Genomic DNA, 15,572 nt, shown 5'->3' with positions numbered 1-15,572 from the left:
AGCAACAACCACAAGAGAATAACTTGGATACAAGGATCACGTCACTGTCCACAATATCTAAAACCTCCCCAAGTAATCACAGCAAGAGTCTACTGTAGATTTGATCTAACCTGAGATGAGAACACTGCTAGATGATTGTGAACAGTCTCTCTGCGTTGTCCTTGTCTTCTTCCCTTTCTTTCTCTTCCTTTTCTGCCTTGATCTCCTTCTTCTCTTTGGAATCCCGTGGCCACAAAGATCTGCCTCGTTGCTGCCTTTTTATAGCCTTAATCTGCTTCTAAAACGCAGCCACCACACCCCCCTAATCTTAATTAGGGTTAGGTTAAGAGAGGGTGTGGGCTGTGGGCTGATAAAGCCCACATGGGCTGAATATGGGCCATCAGCCCAACACGAGCGGCATCAGCTGTAACATGTTCCGAGGCAGCTGGGTCTACGACCAGTCCTACCCGCTCTACGACTCCTCCACCTGCCCCTTCCTCGATCCGGAGTTCGACTGCCAGCGCTACGGCCGGCCCGACAAGTCGTATCTCAAGTACCGGTGGAAGCCTGATTCTTGTGAGCTCCCAAGGTTGGTTGCTGTCACCGCCACCACCACAGCTTCTTCTTCTTCCTCCTTCCGTTCATTACCGGGCAGCCAATTGAATTTAATGCATGCTCTTGTGAAGGTTCAACGGTTTGGATCTCCTGAGGAGGTGGAAAGGCAAGAAGATTATGTTCGTGGGCGATTCCATCAGCGTCAACCAGTGGCAGTCACTCGTCTGCATGCTTCCCGACGGCAAGACGACCTACAAAAAGAACGACACGCTCTCCACTATAACATTCACGGTGCCGCCCTCCTCTCCTCTCTTCTTCTCCCTCGGACTACCATCATGACCACTGCTTTCGTCAATCGCTGTTAACATATTAATCGTCTGTTCTTTTTGTTTGTGGGGACGAACACCTCATACGTCACATTCACAACTTGCACAACATTTTCTCCCTGGATTTGACCTCTCCTGAGCTCATTGTAACGATGCCTAATGGCCGAACTCCCCGACGATAAGCCCTTTGGGTTTTAATACTGAGAGACCTCCTCGAGATCCTGCAACCATTGCATCGAGTTGATAGGCTGGAACGAGTATTTTCATCGTATTCTTCGTCGGGCCTCAGCATGGAGTGTAACATCCATGCATCGTAGTTAGTGCATATTTCAACCTACGTAACCTTTATCTCTGGCAACGGATGATTGGGAAATTTGACAGCTTATTCTCCCATCACTCAACCTGTTTCTTGATCCAACTTTTCTCATGCTATCCTCCTTGTCTGTCCTGTAAGTGAAGTCAACCCAATGGCAAGGATAAAGTGCACATCCAAATTCCTCTGATTTCTTCTTTTCCGTCGTTCTGCAATCTGGCACAAAGATTACCGGGTGCCAAAGCTCATGTACAACAAAGGTTTTACCATGTGTGAGCAGCAGGGATTCCAGATCCAACATCAGCACTGCACATCAAACTAGATCCTCCGTCATGTACCCGAGAAGAATGAAGGAGAGAGGAGAAACCCGACAGAGATCTTCATGGCGAACTTATCAGAAGCGTATAGCTGACCTGCTACTTCGAGCACAGTCGTCGTTTGTCTTGGATTTCAGCCAACAGGGCACATGAGTGCAAGGACAGCTAACCAGATGCAGTATTGCAGGACTATGGCGTGTCGGTGATGCTGTACCATAGCACCTACCTGGTGGACATCGTGGAGGAACCCATCGGCCGCGTGCTGAGGCTCGACTCCATCCAGTCCGGTGCGGCCTGGCTGGGCATCGACATGCTGGTCTTCAACACATGGCACTGGTGGTCCCACAATGGGAAAAAGCAACCGTGTGCGACCTGCCCTGTTCACAGATCCCCCCAACCTCTTCTTGCCTCCCCTCTCCTCTCACCCTGTATGACAAGAAGCAACTTTGTGGCGCAGATGGGACTATGTGCGAGATGGAGACCAAGTTCTGAAGGACATGGATCGGTTGGTGGCCTTCAACAAGGGGCTGACTACGTGGGCCAAATGGGTGGATGCCAACATCAATCCTGCCGCAACCAAAGTCTTCTTCCAAGGGATCTCCCCCACCCATTACAAGTTGCGTTATACAGATAGCACTGTGAATCCTGTGGCTTCTGTTTCATGAAGCTGATCTCACTGTCTTCTTCCTTCGTTTTGGCAACAGGGGACCAGAATGGGGGGATAAGAACGCAAAGAACTGTTACGGACAAACGCAACCAGTAAACGGCTCGACTTACCCAGGTGGTCCGGTTCCAGCTCAAGGAGTAGTGACGAGCGTCCTCGGCGCCATGTCCAAACCAGTCTACCTGCTCGATATAACCTTGCTTTCTCAGCTAAGAATAGATGCACATCCGTCTGCTTACAGTGGAGATCATCCTGGTATGGACTGCAGCCACTGGTGTCTCGCTGGCGTTCCCGATACTTGGAATCAGATCCTGTATGCAGCACTTCTTTGACGGAACCGATACCTGCAACAAGATTTGTGCAAAGACTACCAAAGCATGCAACTGGTAACCAGTTAGCAAGAATTATCTGCTCTAGCATCGAATGGTGAATTGATCATTGATCACATGATGTATATGGTATTCCTGATTCAAATGGTGCCTTCATTACCGAAAAACGATCCCCTGCTTAAATTACAAAATCAAAAGAGAAGCCTCAAGTAGAGGCAGATTATAACATTGTCCTTTGTCATGCGAATAAGTTTCAGTGGAACTCGGTTTAAGAATGGTTTCGTTTACTGATCCAGCTTTCTCTGTTTACAAGCAGACCTCATGGTTATTAACATGCATTCTACAGGAAAGTGATAGGAAAACCAGACAAACGCATGTTTAAAGGTAACACTAGCACTTGTATACTGCATGCATTGTTTCTGTTTAGATGCTTAGACTTCGCTCCTACACGAACAGATTAGTTATTTGAAGTAAACCTCAGTACAAGATCGGTCGATGTCAACATATTGGCCATCCTGTTCCTTTATCCTGGAATACAAGTTTCTCTACTGTTGGCTCCAATAGCTTCTTGCTTAGATCATCTTTAATGCACACCGTCCCCAACGAAGCACAATCAATTCTTCTTCTCTTGTGGCTTTTGCTATGATCATCTTTAATGCACACAGACTTATAGCGGGGATTAGGATCCAATCTGCGTCTTAACGTAACCTCGAGGGACTCGATTAATCATTCTAAGCCCAAAAGGTAGGCGACTCTTGTTGATCATAACTTTTTATGATTTCTGTCTTGTTCAGCATCCGAACCACCATGGTCTCGAGGGACTCGACCAACCATGATGTTCAGTTAAGTCAATACCATTGTTATAAGATGAGTCTGATTCGATGATATACTCTCGAGGGACTCGACTAAGCATATTATATTCTTAGGTTACCGGTGACATCTCTATATTGTAGGCAAGATTACAAATCACGATATAGGTGAACCTCGAAGAATTTGACTAACTAAACATTATTAGTTATGAAGACAATGCTATGCTATGGGTAAGAAAGAAGACATTTCTCACATTATTCATAAAAAAATATAGTTTGAATGCAAAAGCTGATCTAATAACTAATTTTCACATAAGAACATCTTTGTGTGATGAACAGTAGTCACTCTCTCATTTACTTGCAAACTTCCTGAAACTATTCGAGTAATAGCAGGCCTTTCCTCCATAGCATCAGAATATTTAAGAGTGTCTCCTAATGACCATTTGATAGGGATGATTTTTTCCACGCCAGCTTATTCGAGACCGACACTAAAATGGTACTACAGTGTATCTCGATGACCATCCTACCTTATCAAGATCAAAGAATGATCAGACGGTTTACGTAATTTTATCTCAGACCAGTCAGTAAAAAATCCTATAGATCAAGTATAAAAAGGAATACGCCAATTCACACGGAGGGGGGACTCTCTACACACTCATCTATTTATACAACTTACACCGTTGTCTTCTCCCCTTCACTGACTTTAGTATCGGAGGGGTGGCATTGAGCAACCCCCAATGCTAACCTATCATGTAGGATTGTCAATGGATAGGAGGTGACTCCGCTAACAGGACGTAGCCAAATAACCACGGGATAACCCTTCACCCGAGGACACCCATATGACCCATCCCCGGGGAGGAACCTTACAACCAAGAAGATTCTAGACCGCCTACTCGGTCATCCCGAACTGAGTCCATGCTAACAAAGTGACTTCCAACTGGACCACCCATATGGTCTCACCTCACCAAGTCAATCGCGTTAGCCAAGAAGAGGCACCTGGGTGAGCATGCACCTTCATCAATAGACCAATCGTGCTGACTCATCAATCGATAGTACTCATGACACTATTATTTTAACGCTAGAAGGAGGGTCAAACATTATAGACACACCCTTCAGCTTCCTTTTTTATGAACACATAAGATAAGGTGGGGCGGAGATGAGCCCCATGCTTACCTTGTTAGAAGCATCTCTTAGGCTTTGGCGTCAGGGGGTCGAGCATCCATGGCTCCGCACTCCTGCTACTCCCCTTGACCCCTTTAAGCTAGTGCCTCGCTTTCTCCGCTTGCGAGAGAGTTGGAGCCAAACACTTAATGACTCCTCAGGGGATGCTCCAATGATACCTGAGGCTTAGGATCTCCCGCCCCACGAAGTGGTAATGCAAAACAAGGGAACAGGATTTCAAACATTCTCGAGCTCGCTCAAGAATCATTCAAAGGGCGAACAGTATATTCCAAAGAGGTTTTCATTAAATTAGACAAAATAAGTTATAAAAGCAAATGTCATCCCGAAAGAGAGGCTATAAAACAAGAGCTAATAAGAAACAAAAAGGGTCATCAAGACCCAATTGTATCAGGCAAGAGGAGGTAAGGCCAGAGGAGACATCGGGTGATCATCGAATGGAACCTCTACGGGAGTTGCTAGTCATAAATGCTCTGAAAGCCAATAACGTGAGTGATGACATATGTGATATGACATATACTCTTTTTACTTAGTATTATTATGATATTTTCTTACTTTATATTACTTGATGCATAAATATATTATGGTTTCCATGGATCTATGCAATAGGAATCGGATCGTGATAAGATCACGATAATAAGACCGATTCATCTTTAAATACATATTCTAAATAATCTTAGTCATAAGTTATTCGAGAGGGACATCGAGATAACCGAACAGACTGGTGTGCTATATATTCGTCCATATGATGGAGATAATTGATCTCATAGCTACTCGTGTGGGGACACTACGACTAAAGTGTTGTCAAGAGATGTGATGTCAAGAAATGTTGAATTTAATGAACAAAAGAGTTGGAGTTGAAAAAGTAATAAGAAGCATAAGAAAACTATAGCTTCGTAAGATGATGATATAATACAAGCACTAAAGAGTTTTTATCTGAATCATCACCCGATTATGTTATATGATTCAAGAAGTCTAATTATAAAAAGGATAAGAATGATTTAGAAACTATATGATGTGATTTAGAGAATTGATAATAATAATGATGAGATTGCTTTATGGTGACTATATAGACCCCATGTGTTAGTCATGAAAAATATAATATTTTTAAAATTATAAGGATTTTTAAGTAAAATATAGAATATTTTGTCTTGCCATATTTTTTCTTTGTGTGATGGTTCTATCTATTCTCCTTATGTAGTTCAACAATCTTCATTTCTTCTCCATAAACAAGTTAATAGCTCAACTTGGCCAAAAACACATACCTGTTACTCTGCTGTTTGCAAGTGATTAGGGAGCAACTTCTTTTTGGATGCAAGAGTAGGCTTCAAGGAATCCTAATGCCAACTGTGTGTGGGGTCTGCTTCAATCATCAATCATCATGGAGAGTGGAGCCTATTAATAATAATCAGGACATCAAAGAGAAGAGATAGATGTATGGAATAGTCCACTTGCTCTATCCATCATTTTGTCTTGCCAACTGCAAATTACTGTAGGAGTTTGCTGCTGTGCCAAGTCTCTGATTCAAATAACAGTCACAGCCATTTTTAATTTATTAATGAGGTGTATGGATTAGATATTAAGCTAATAGAGTAAGTGAGAAATTATGGTCACAACAGGCAACAGTTCTCAGCAATCTATAACAGGCAACAGTTCTATGATTCACATTTTGTGGTCCTCAATACTACTCTTTTTTGTTTGGTTGTTGAATCTATTGATTACTATCTTTTTCTCAATGTTTCTTCTTTATTTCTCTATGACATCTCTTCAAATCCAAAATTAAGGTAAAATTTTTATTTTTTTGTGAACTGGGTGAATGGTAAATGGTTTGATAGTGGTGATGAATCAGAACCATTGGGCATTAATTGCTACTAGCCTCGGTGGATCTAGTTTGTAAGAAATGATATAATTTTTATTCGGAATGCCTCCTCTCCTAATAAGATTTTGCATAGAATAATCCTAGCTAATGATGAGGGCAAATTACCTTCTTGCACTCTGTACGGTCAACGGAGCACATGCTACCCGGGGGTTCCAATGTGCTGAGATGACTGACGTTTCGCGCTGCTCGTTACAGTCACCGCAGCATGTGAAAATGACTCAAAATCAATCCAAACCTAGTCATTTTTGGCTGCGTGAGCGAGCGACGAACGACGAACAACGTGCGAAGTGAGAGGCGGCACCTTTCCTGTTATCCAAATGTGTCATTCAGTCCTGTTCCACTCGGGGGGTTCTAGGGTGTTGAGATGGTTGATGTTTCGTACCACTCACCGTGGCCATCGCAACATGCAAAATCGATCCAAAAATAGCCCAAAACTGGCCATTTTTGGTTGCATGAGTGAGCGACGGAGCGAGCGAAGCAAGGTGCAACACCTTCCATGTTATCCGAAAATCTCATCTAGTCTTGTGCTACGCGGGGGGTTCCAGGGTGCTGAGATGACTGACGTTTCATGCTGCTCGCTACAATCACTACATCACGCGAAAATGGCCCAAAAACAATCCAAAATTGGTCATTTTTTACTGTGCGAGCGAGCGGACAACGAGCAAAGCGAGGGGCGGCACCTTCAAGAGGAGTGTGTTAAGTTGAAATGTAATGCCTTTGTCAAAGTGTCATTTGAGTGAGGTATTGGTTTTGTTATTAGAAGTGATTTGGATGCAGGTTCATGAAAGTATATGATGTATTTTTTTCAATTAAAGCAGTAGGAGTGAGTGTGAGAGAGCTTATGTGTTGTAGTTTCTGATGGTATAAGAAAGACTCCAATTGAATCTGACTTGATGACTATGGTTTCTGTGATAGACAAGAAATGTGTTGCTCTTTGTTCGTTACTCAATATTATGCATGACATTTGATTTTTGTTGAAATCATTTGAGACATATTCTGTCTATCATGAATATAAAGAAACTTAACTATATGACTTATTGGCTGGCCAACAATACTAAAAATACTGAAACATTTTTATTTTTGAGAGGAGAATGACTGACTCCCTTATCTTTTATCATTGATTCGTTATTGTGGAATCTAAGCAATAATAGTTTTCTTTTTGGGGAAAAAATAGAAAAGAAAAAAGCTACCAAAAGCATATACTTGCACTTTATACATCCGGTAGTGCATGCCATTCACTGCCGACCATTCCGAGCCTCAGCCTCGGTCCACTCCCTCTGCCCCTCCCCTCTCTCCTTAAACTTCTCGCTTCATGGATTTACTATATATTTATTCTTCACGCTATATAGATAGATCTCCTTGAAGCCTCTCTCTCTCTCTTTCTCCATCACTTCTTCTTCCTTCCTTTGTCATGGGATCGAGAGCTCAATGGAGTTTCGTGCTGCTCTGTGCGCTGCTGTCGGTGCTGATCGCCTCCTTGAATGGCACGGCGACCGAGAGCTTCGGTCACACGCATCATCTTGGCAATGGCACGTCGCCGGGGAGGAGGGAGGGAGCGAGCGGCATCAGCTGCAACATGTTCCGAGGCAGCTGGGTCTACGACCAGTCCTACCCGCTCTACGACTCCTCCACTTGCCCCATCCTCGATCCGGAGTTCGACTGCCAGCGCTATGGCCGGCCCGACAAGTCGTACCTCAAGTACCGGTGGAAGCCTGATGCTTGTGAGCTCCCAAGGTTGGTTGCTGTCACCGCCACCACCACAGCTTCTTCTTCTTCTTCTTCCTCTCTTTCGTAAATTACCGGGCAGCCACTTGCATTTAATGCATGCTCTTGTGAAGGTTCAACGGTTTGGATCTCCTGAGGAGGTGGAAAGGCAAGAAGATTATGTTCGTGGGCGATTCCATCAGCATCAACCAGTGGCAGTCACTCGTCTGCATGCTTCACGCCGCCGTCCCCGACGCCAAGACGACCTACAAAAAGAAAGACACGCTCTCCACTATAACATTCACGGTGCCGTCCTCCTCTCCTCTCTTCTCCTTCTTCTTCTCCTTCTTCTCCCTCGGACTCCCATCATGACCGCTGCTTTCGTCAATCGCTGTCAACATATTAATCGTCTGTTCTCTTTGTTTGTGGGGACGAACACCGCAAACGTCACATTCACAACTTGCACAGTGGCTCACTTGTTAGAGCTAATCATGGGAGACAGCAGAGCATGTCTGTGCACTGTGCGACATTTTCTATTTTACCTTCTCCCTGGATTTGACCTTTCCTGAGCTCATGTCACGAGGCCTAATGGCCGAACACCGCGACGATAAGCCCTTTGGGTTTTAATACTGAGAGGCCTCCTCGAGATCCTGCAACTATTGCATCGTGTTGATAGGCTGGAACGAGTGTTTTCATCGTATTCTTCGTCTGGTCTCAGCATGGAGTGTAACATCCATGCATCGTAGTTAGTGTATTTGTCTCTGCCAAAATATGATTAGGAAATTTGACAGCTTATTCTCCCCTCCCTCAATCGTTTTTCGTGCATCGTTCAGAGCTTCAAATGTAATAATAACCTGTTTCTTGATCCAACTTTTCTCATGCTATCCTCCTTGTCTGTCCTGTAAGTGAAGTCAACCCAATGGCAAGGATAAAGTGCACATCACATCCAAATTCCTTTGATATCTTCTTTTCCCTCTTTCTGCAATCTGGCACAGAGATTACCGGGTGCCAAAGTTCATGTAGAACAAAGGTTTTACCATGTGTGAGGAGCAGGGATTCCAGATCCAACAGCAGCACTGCACATCAAAATAGATCTTCCGTCTTGTACCCGAGAAGAATGAAGGAGAGAGGCGAAACCCGACAGAGGTCTTCATGGCGAACGTGTCAGAAGCGTACAGCTGACCTGCTACTTCGAGCACAGTCGTCGTTTGTCTTGGACTTTAGCCAACAGGGCACATGAATGCAAGGACAGCTAACCAGATGCAGTATTGCAGGACTATGGCGTGTCGGTGATGCTGTACCACAGCACTTACCTGGTGGACATCGTGGAGGAACACATCGGCCGCGTGCTGAGGCTCGATTCCATCCAGTCCGGTGCGGCCTGGCTGGGCGTCGACGTGCTGGTCTTCAACACGTGGCACTGGTGGACTCACAAAGGAAGCAGCCAACCGTGTGCGACCTGCCCTGCTCACAGATACCCCAAAGCTCTTCTTGCCTCCCCTCTCCTCTCACCCTGTATGACAAGAAGCAACTTTGTGGCGCAGATGGGACTATGTGCGAGATGGAGACCAAGTTCTGAAGGACATGGATCGGTTGGTGGCCTTCAACAAGGGGCTGACTACGTGGGCCAAATGGGTGGATGCCAACATCAATCCTGCCGCAACCAAAGTCTTCTTCCAAGGGATCTCCCCCACCCATTCCAAGTTGCGTTATACAGAGAGCACTGTGAATCCTCTGGCTTCTGTTTCATGAAGCTGATCTGACTGTCTTCTTCCTTCGTTTTGGCAACAGGGGAGCAGAATGGGGGGATAAGAACGCAAAGAACTGTTACAGACAAACGCAACCAGTTAGCGGATCGACTTACCCAGGTGGTCCGGTTCCAGCTCAAGGAGTAGTGACGAGCGTCCTCGGCGCCATGTCCAAACCAGTCTACCTGCTCGACATAACCTTGCTTTCTCAGCTCAGAAGAGATGCACATCCGTCTGCTTACAGTGGAGATCATCCTGGCATGGACTGCAGCCACTGGTGTCTCGCTGGCGTTCCCGATACTTGGAATCAGATCCTGTATGCAGCACTTCTTTGACGGAACCGATACCTGCAACAAGATTTGTGCAAAGACTACCAAAGCATGCAACTGGTAACCAGTTACCAAGAATTATCTGCTCTAGAATCGATTGGTGAATTGGTCATTGATCACATGATGTATATGGTATTCCTGATTCAAATGGTGCCTTCATTACTGAGAAACGATCCTCTGCTTAAATTACAAAATCAAAAGAGAAGCCTCAAGTAGAGGCAGATTGTAACATTGTCCTTTGTCATGCTAATAAGTTTCAGTGGAACTCAGTTTAATAATGGTTTCATTTACTGATCCAACTTTCTCTGTTTACAAGCAGACCTCATGGTTACTAACATGCATTCAACAGGAAAGTGATAGGAAAACCTGACAAACACATGTTTAAAGGTAACACTGGCACTTGTACACTGCATGCATTGTTTCTGTTTAGATGCTTACACTCCGACATGAACAGATTATTTATTTGAAGTATACCTCGATATCAACATATTGGCCATTCCTCTATCCTTGAATACAAGTTTCTCTACTGTTGGCTGATGAGACCTTTGATCCCCAGTTCAATATCTTCTTGCTTGGATCATCTTTATGCACACTTGCCCCAATGAAGCACAAGCAATTTTTCTTCTCCTGTGGCTTTTGCTATGGCCTCTTTGAATTCCTCCTCAGTCTTCACCTACAAAAGTTCACAGGATTTGCTTTGTCGCATGAGTTCCATACTCGATTGTAGGGTTAAAATCAGCAATTGTTGTCACAAACTCACCTTGCTATTACTACACTTGCCTTCCCCGCTGTTAATGGCACCAACAACTCCAGTATAGTTCCGGTTCTTAATCTCATTGTAAGGTCCATCATGGATCTCTACTTTAATGGTGTATCCACCATTATTAATGATGAAGACAATGCTCCGCTGCCCTGCTGGATCATATTCAATACATCTTGAGCTGTCACCTAAAGAATGACGGGAAGTAGAAGTAATGCCGAGCAAGGATTGAATTGTACCATACCAAAATTTCGAGATTTATTTGGTATAATATGGTACGGTACTGTATACCGAACGATATATTTCGGTATACCACTCGGTATATATATATAAGTAAATCACTCGGTTTACCTCTATGTAGGGCGACGTCGCTGAGGCGATGTCGCAGATTAAAAAAAAAAAAAAGTGCCAAGGCGACGTCGCAGATTATAAAAAAAATATATTGGGCGACGTCGCCTCCCAGTGACGTTGCAGATAAAAAAAAAATTTGCAAGCGACATCGCCCGAGAAGAGAAGAAAAAAAAAATCTTCGCCTCTCTCCACCTCGCGACATCGATGCCTCTTCTCCTGCGCGCAGATGAGAAGTCGTCGACAGACAAGGAGGAGAGCGGCGATCTCCAGGTTCTCCCTTTTTTTTCCTATTTATTTCTTCCCCTTCTCCCTCTTCTGTTTTCTCCCTTGGTCACCATCGACGATAACGCCTCAATCGACTGTACCGCTCGGTAGCGGACGATCCGTATACCGGTCTATTGACGGACCGGTACATATCGCCCGATACGGGCGGTATCATTCGGTATTGCAGACTTTGATACTGAGTACTGAATACACAGAAACTGTTTTTTCCCCCTTCTTTCTTTTTTTTTTCTTCCTTTAAGATGTGAGGAACCCAAATGTAAGTACCACCAGCCCTCTATATACTGCTGGGTCAGAAAGAAGACATTTCTCACATTATTCATAAAAGACATCTTTGTGAGATGAACATGCAGGTAGTCACTCTCTCATTTACCTTGAAACTTCCTGCACCTATTTGAGCAATAGCAGGTCTTTCCTTGACAGCATCAGAATATTGAAGAGTGGCTCCTACTGACCATCCAATAGATCCATACTGCATTTGGAACCCATATCTGTTTCAGTTGCATTCTTGAGTTGAGCCGAATGCCATCATAATAAGGAAGTCAGAACATTAGGAACAATCTGATCATAAAACTTACTCACCCACACTTCTCTGGCAAACAAAGTCTTTGGCAATTGAACCATGAATCACCAGTCTCTGTAATAACATTGGTCTCTCCACTCAGCACATCCTGCTTAATGGCATCAATTGTACAAGAAACAAGTAGTACAATACTGAACCTAATTAGAATTATGCATTTGTTGTGAACAAAGATGCTCTTTGATATTTTTAAGATGGGAGAAGGTTGGTGTTGAAAATGGTGATAAAAAAATGCAACAATTATGTACTTTTTGTCAAAATTAGCTATACACAACAAAGTTTTGATTGTCACTGAAGTAGTCAACCCCTCAAAAAAGTGAAGGAAGAAGAAGAACAAAATAAAAGGTGTTTTGCAACCAAGGACTGATGTCATACCAATATAAGTTGGTAACGGTTGGTGCTCTTTTTTTTTCTTAATGATACCAAATGATATAGGAGGGTATATTACCTGAAATGAAATTAGTATTTGACTGAAAAATAAAATTTAGATTTCAATCATGTTAAGGGAAAAACAAATAAATGAAATATGATTTGATAGCAAGAATAATAATGGCAAACTTGCCTGAATGTGCTAAAAAAGGATATTGACCCATAAAGGCTCATTATTCTCCCATTTGAGAGGTATGCTTGAAGGCCGTAGATACACCAGTAATTAACTGAAGCAGTCATATTCTTCCTGAGATTCCGAGATGCAGTTAAAACGTCCGCCATGAAAGGGACAGACCAATATCAATAGTAATTCGGTCAGGCTGTCCAATCATTGCTTCTTCTCAGCATGGAATAGCCCACACAGCTAAGTCATTAAATATTGGCCTAACAAACACATTTGCATCAGCTGATTCCACAATATCACCACAGAAGTTGGTACTTATGGTACAACTATTAAGCACCAATGAAGTGAGGACGGTGATCTGGTACCATACCTTTAGCTGATGCAATAATGGCTATTGGATACTCACATGCATCTGCTAGCTCCATGAAGGCCTGCTGGGCTTTGGCTACCCTCAGTTTCAGTCCTGCAACTAACAATGGCTTTACAGCCTTTGTATGATAATTACATACAAATTAGAAGTAAAATAAAGGTCTCAAGAATATTGCCTATAGCAATCATATTCAGATCATAACTATTAGCAGCTCAGCCTCAGCCCTCAATGGTATCAAGTCCTCAAGAATGCACATATGATTGTATCTAAAGATGTAGATGTTTGGGTCTACAAAGACTCTCAGGACATCAGTCTTTGTCACAGAGCTTATTCAGTGATCTCTTACCGGGCATATCAGTTAACAGTACTCGGAACTGTATTGCCTACCTAAAATTGCTGCAAAACTGAAGGAATGATACATAAAATTAAATTCTACCACAATCACATACAGTTTACACTGCAACGATTCCGTAACCAAAAATTGACAGCATCAGAGAACTAACTAATGAGTTAGCTTTTGTGCTTAGAAAATTCAAAAATGATGATAACAACATGCATAAAAGAGAAACTTCTCATCCATTCCAAGTTTCCCATATCCTGAAAGTGGAAAGCTGATAGAATTCACAATATACAAGCAAGAAAAGATCTATAAGGCAGATATATTATGCAGAAACAAATGGCAATCATTATTTCCTATTCACACACACACACATACCCACAATCTAACTTGAGCATACTCTGTCAGTACAGACCTGTTCAATTTAACAACAAATAATTGACAGTATATATATTTTCAATTACTTAGATTTTTCATATTAGTTAAAACCATTAGCCATTGTACTTAATCAGATTCCTCTGACATTTTCATGGAAAGATTGTCAATAGATATTAATATCGTAATTGACTCTCGAATTCATGTTAAATTCTACTGATGACAAACTAGACCACTGTTAGATATCGATGAAACACCCATGCAGAGTGAGCACACAACCATGTGCACACATTGCCAGGAGCTAAAGAAACTATCAACCATCTAACTGTACAATTCAGCTCCACAGGAAAGACTGAAATTTGTAGCACTTTTCCAGGTAGACTATTGCATTAAGTATTAACTATGTTTGCTTGTAGAATACAAATGACTTAGACCTGGAGATGAATTCAAGAATATTAATACTGATAGAAGATGACAGGCAAATGTTCAGAGAACAGGAAAGCGCATACTTCTGTAGTTTAGGAGGATAACAGTAAGCAAAGGCGACAGAGACGCTCAACAGTTAGACAGATAAACATAAAGTTAAATGCGACTTGCAATCACAAGCATTGAGATTGAATATAACTTTAGGTAATCTGATCAAACACTTGCAATTGAAAAGAAACGATCGGTTGATTCCACATGCTTTAGTAATCATCAGTGTCCAAACGTAGAAATCGAACAAAATAGTAACTAAAATGATTCTGGCTTATTATCCTCTGTACCAAGATATCAAATTAGCATTTAGCAGAATGTCCAAGGCTACCTACTTGGGCGCGAGGAAGTATGCAATGTGCTCGATCACGAAGGTAGGTGTGGATCCCCGACAAGCTGCGGCTGATGCTGACGATTGAAGTACACGGGCAAGCTCTGCTTCAAGTCCGACGAGATCGCCGTGTGGATCATTGTCCAGTCCAAATTATATACCACCTCCTACAAATTACAAGCCGATATATAAGCCAATCCGACCAAATCCACGCTCTTGCTCTTTGAAATCGGAAACCAACTCGGTGACCTCGGAGAAGCCGATGGTATGGAGGAGGATGCGGCTGGTGCCATAGTCGTCGGAGTTGTGCCCTCCCACGACGCAGATGACGGGTGAGGTTGTCGCCCCAGGAGCCGGCTACGCCAACGGTGAAGGTGAGATCCACAGGAGTATCCGTCCGCAGCGAAACCGGCGCTGAGCTCGATGCAGTAGATCACCAGGTTGAGCTCCGGCTCCGCGGTGAGGTGGTCAAGCAGGGCCACATTGACGTCGGCGGGGACAGCGGACACATCAGTACGCCGACTTGCTGTTATAAATTGTTCAAATTAAAAAGAAAAAAAAATTTCTTTTCAAAAGATTTATTTGAAAAGATGTTTTCTTTTATAGTTATTTTGGTAGTTATTTTTCAAAAATTATATCTTTTGAGAAAATATCTATAAATAGATATTTGAAGGTAAATTATTATAATTTTTTTTTTATATTCTTCTTCCTTACTTTCAAATTAGATATTCTCTAATTCCAAGATTCTTTATTGTTTATTTAAATCTTCTAAAGATTTATCATATCAACTAAAACTATTTACATCAAACTCATACTAATTGTATCGAGAAAAGAGTACAAATATCATTTTTAGAAAAATATTTATATACATTTCAAGCCTAAATATATTTCCTAAAGTATTCTTGATCTTATGTTTATTATTTGTTTCTATAGTGTTTTTATCCTCTTCTTTATCGTATTTTTCCAACAATCTAAAAACGATATTTGTGAGTTTATATAAATTCACTATGGAGGCCACAAATACCATC

The 15,572-nt window shown here is 42.6% G+C and overlaps 2 protein-coding genes and 1 long non-coding RNA gene across 7 annotated transcripts; 2 read left to right on the top strand and 1 right to left on the bottom strand.

The window, feature by feature from the left end:
• The first annotated feature begins 400 nt into the window (after positions 1-400).
• Positions 401-2,588, top strand: LOC135679487 (protein trichome birefringence-like 37). Its single transcript, XM_065193299.1, has 5 exons — positions 401-568; positions 666-825; positions 1,678-1,853; positions 1,948-2,106; positions 2,195-2,588. Exons 1-5 carry the CDS (start codon positions 411-413, stop codon positions 2,484-2,486), a joined length of 945 nt encoding a protein of 314 aa, XP_065049371.1. The 5' UTR covers positions 401-410; the 3' UTR covers positions 2,487-2,588.
• Positions 2,589-7,595: 5,007 nt separating this feature from the next.
• On the top strand, positions 7,596-10,363 carry LOC135679486 (protein trichome birefringence-like 38). The gene is made up of 5 exons (XM_065193298.1): positions 7,596-8,084; positions 8,189-8,360; positions 9,329-9,504; positions 9,599-9,757; positions 9,846-10,363. Exons 1-5 carry the CDS (start codon positions 7,762-7,764, stop codon positions 10,135-10,137), a joined length of 1,122 nt encoding a protein of 373 aa, XP_065049370.1. The 5' UTR covers positions 7,596-7,761; the 3' UTR covers positions 10,138-10,363.
• Positions 10,364-10,373: 10 nt separating this feature from the next.
• Positions 10,374-15,039, bottom strand: LOC103993011 (uncharacterized). Of its 5 annotated transcripts, XR_010515269.1 has the most exons (7): positions 14,794-15,039; positions 14,549-14,711; positions 13,028-13,145; positions 12,107-12,917; positions 11,898-11,996; positions 10,892-11,046; positions 10,375-10,804 (listed from the first exon to the last, which is right to left on the bottom strand). It is a non-coding gene; the product is annotated as an uncharacterized LOC103993011 (long non-coding RNA). The 5 variants fall into 5 exon arrangements; XR_010515268.1 differs by having other exon boundaries at positions 10,374-10,804; positions 13,028-14,711; XR_010515267.1 differs by having other exon boundaries at positions 12,107-13,145.
• Between the last annotated feature and the right edge of the window lie 533 nt (positions 15,040-15,572).

The sequence above is a fragment of the Musa acuminata genome, chromosome BXJ1-7 (assembly GCF_036884655.1).
Source record: "Musa acuminata AAA Group cultivar baxijiao chromosome BXJ1-7, Cavendish_Baxijiao_AAA, whole genome shotgun sequence".
NCBI classification, from domain to species: domain Eukaryota; kingdom Viridiplantae; phylum Streptophyta; class Magnoliopsida; order Zingiberales; family Musaceae; genus Musa; species Musa acuminata.
Note: the sequence above shows the minus strand (reverse complement) of the source record. Positions and strands in the feature narration are given on the sequence as shown.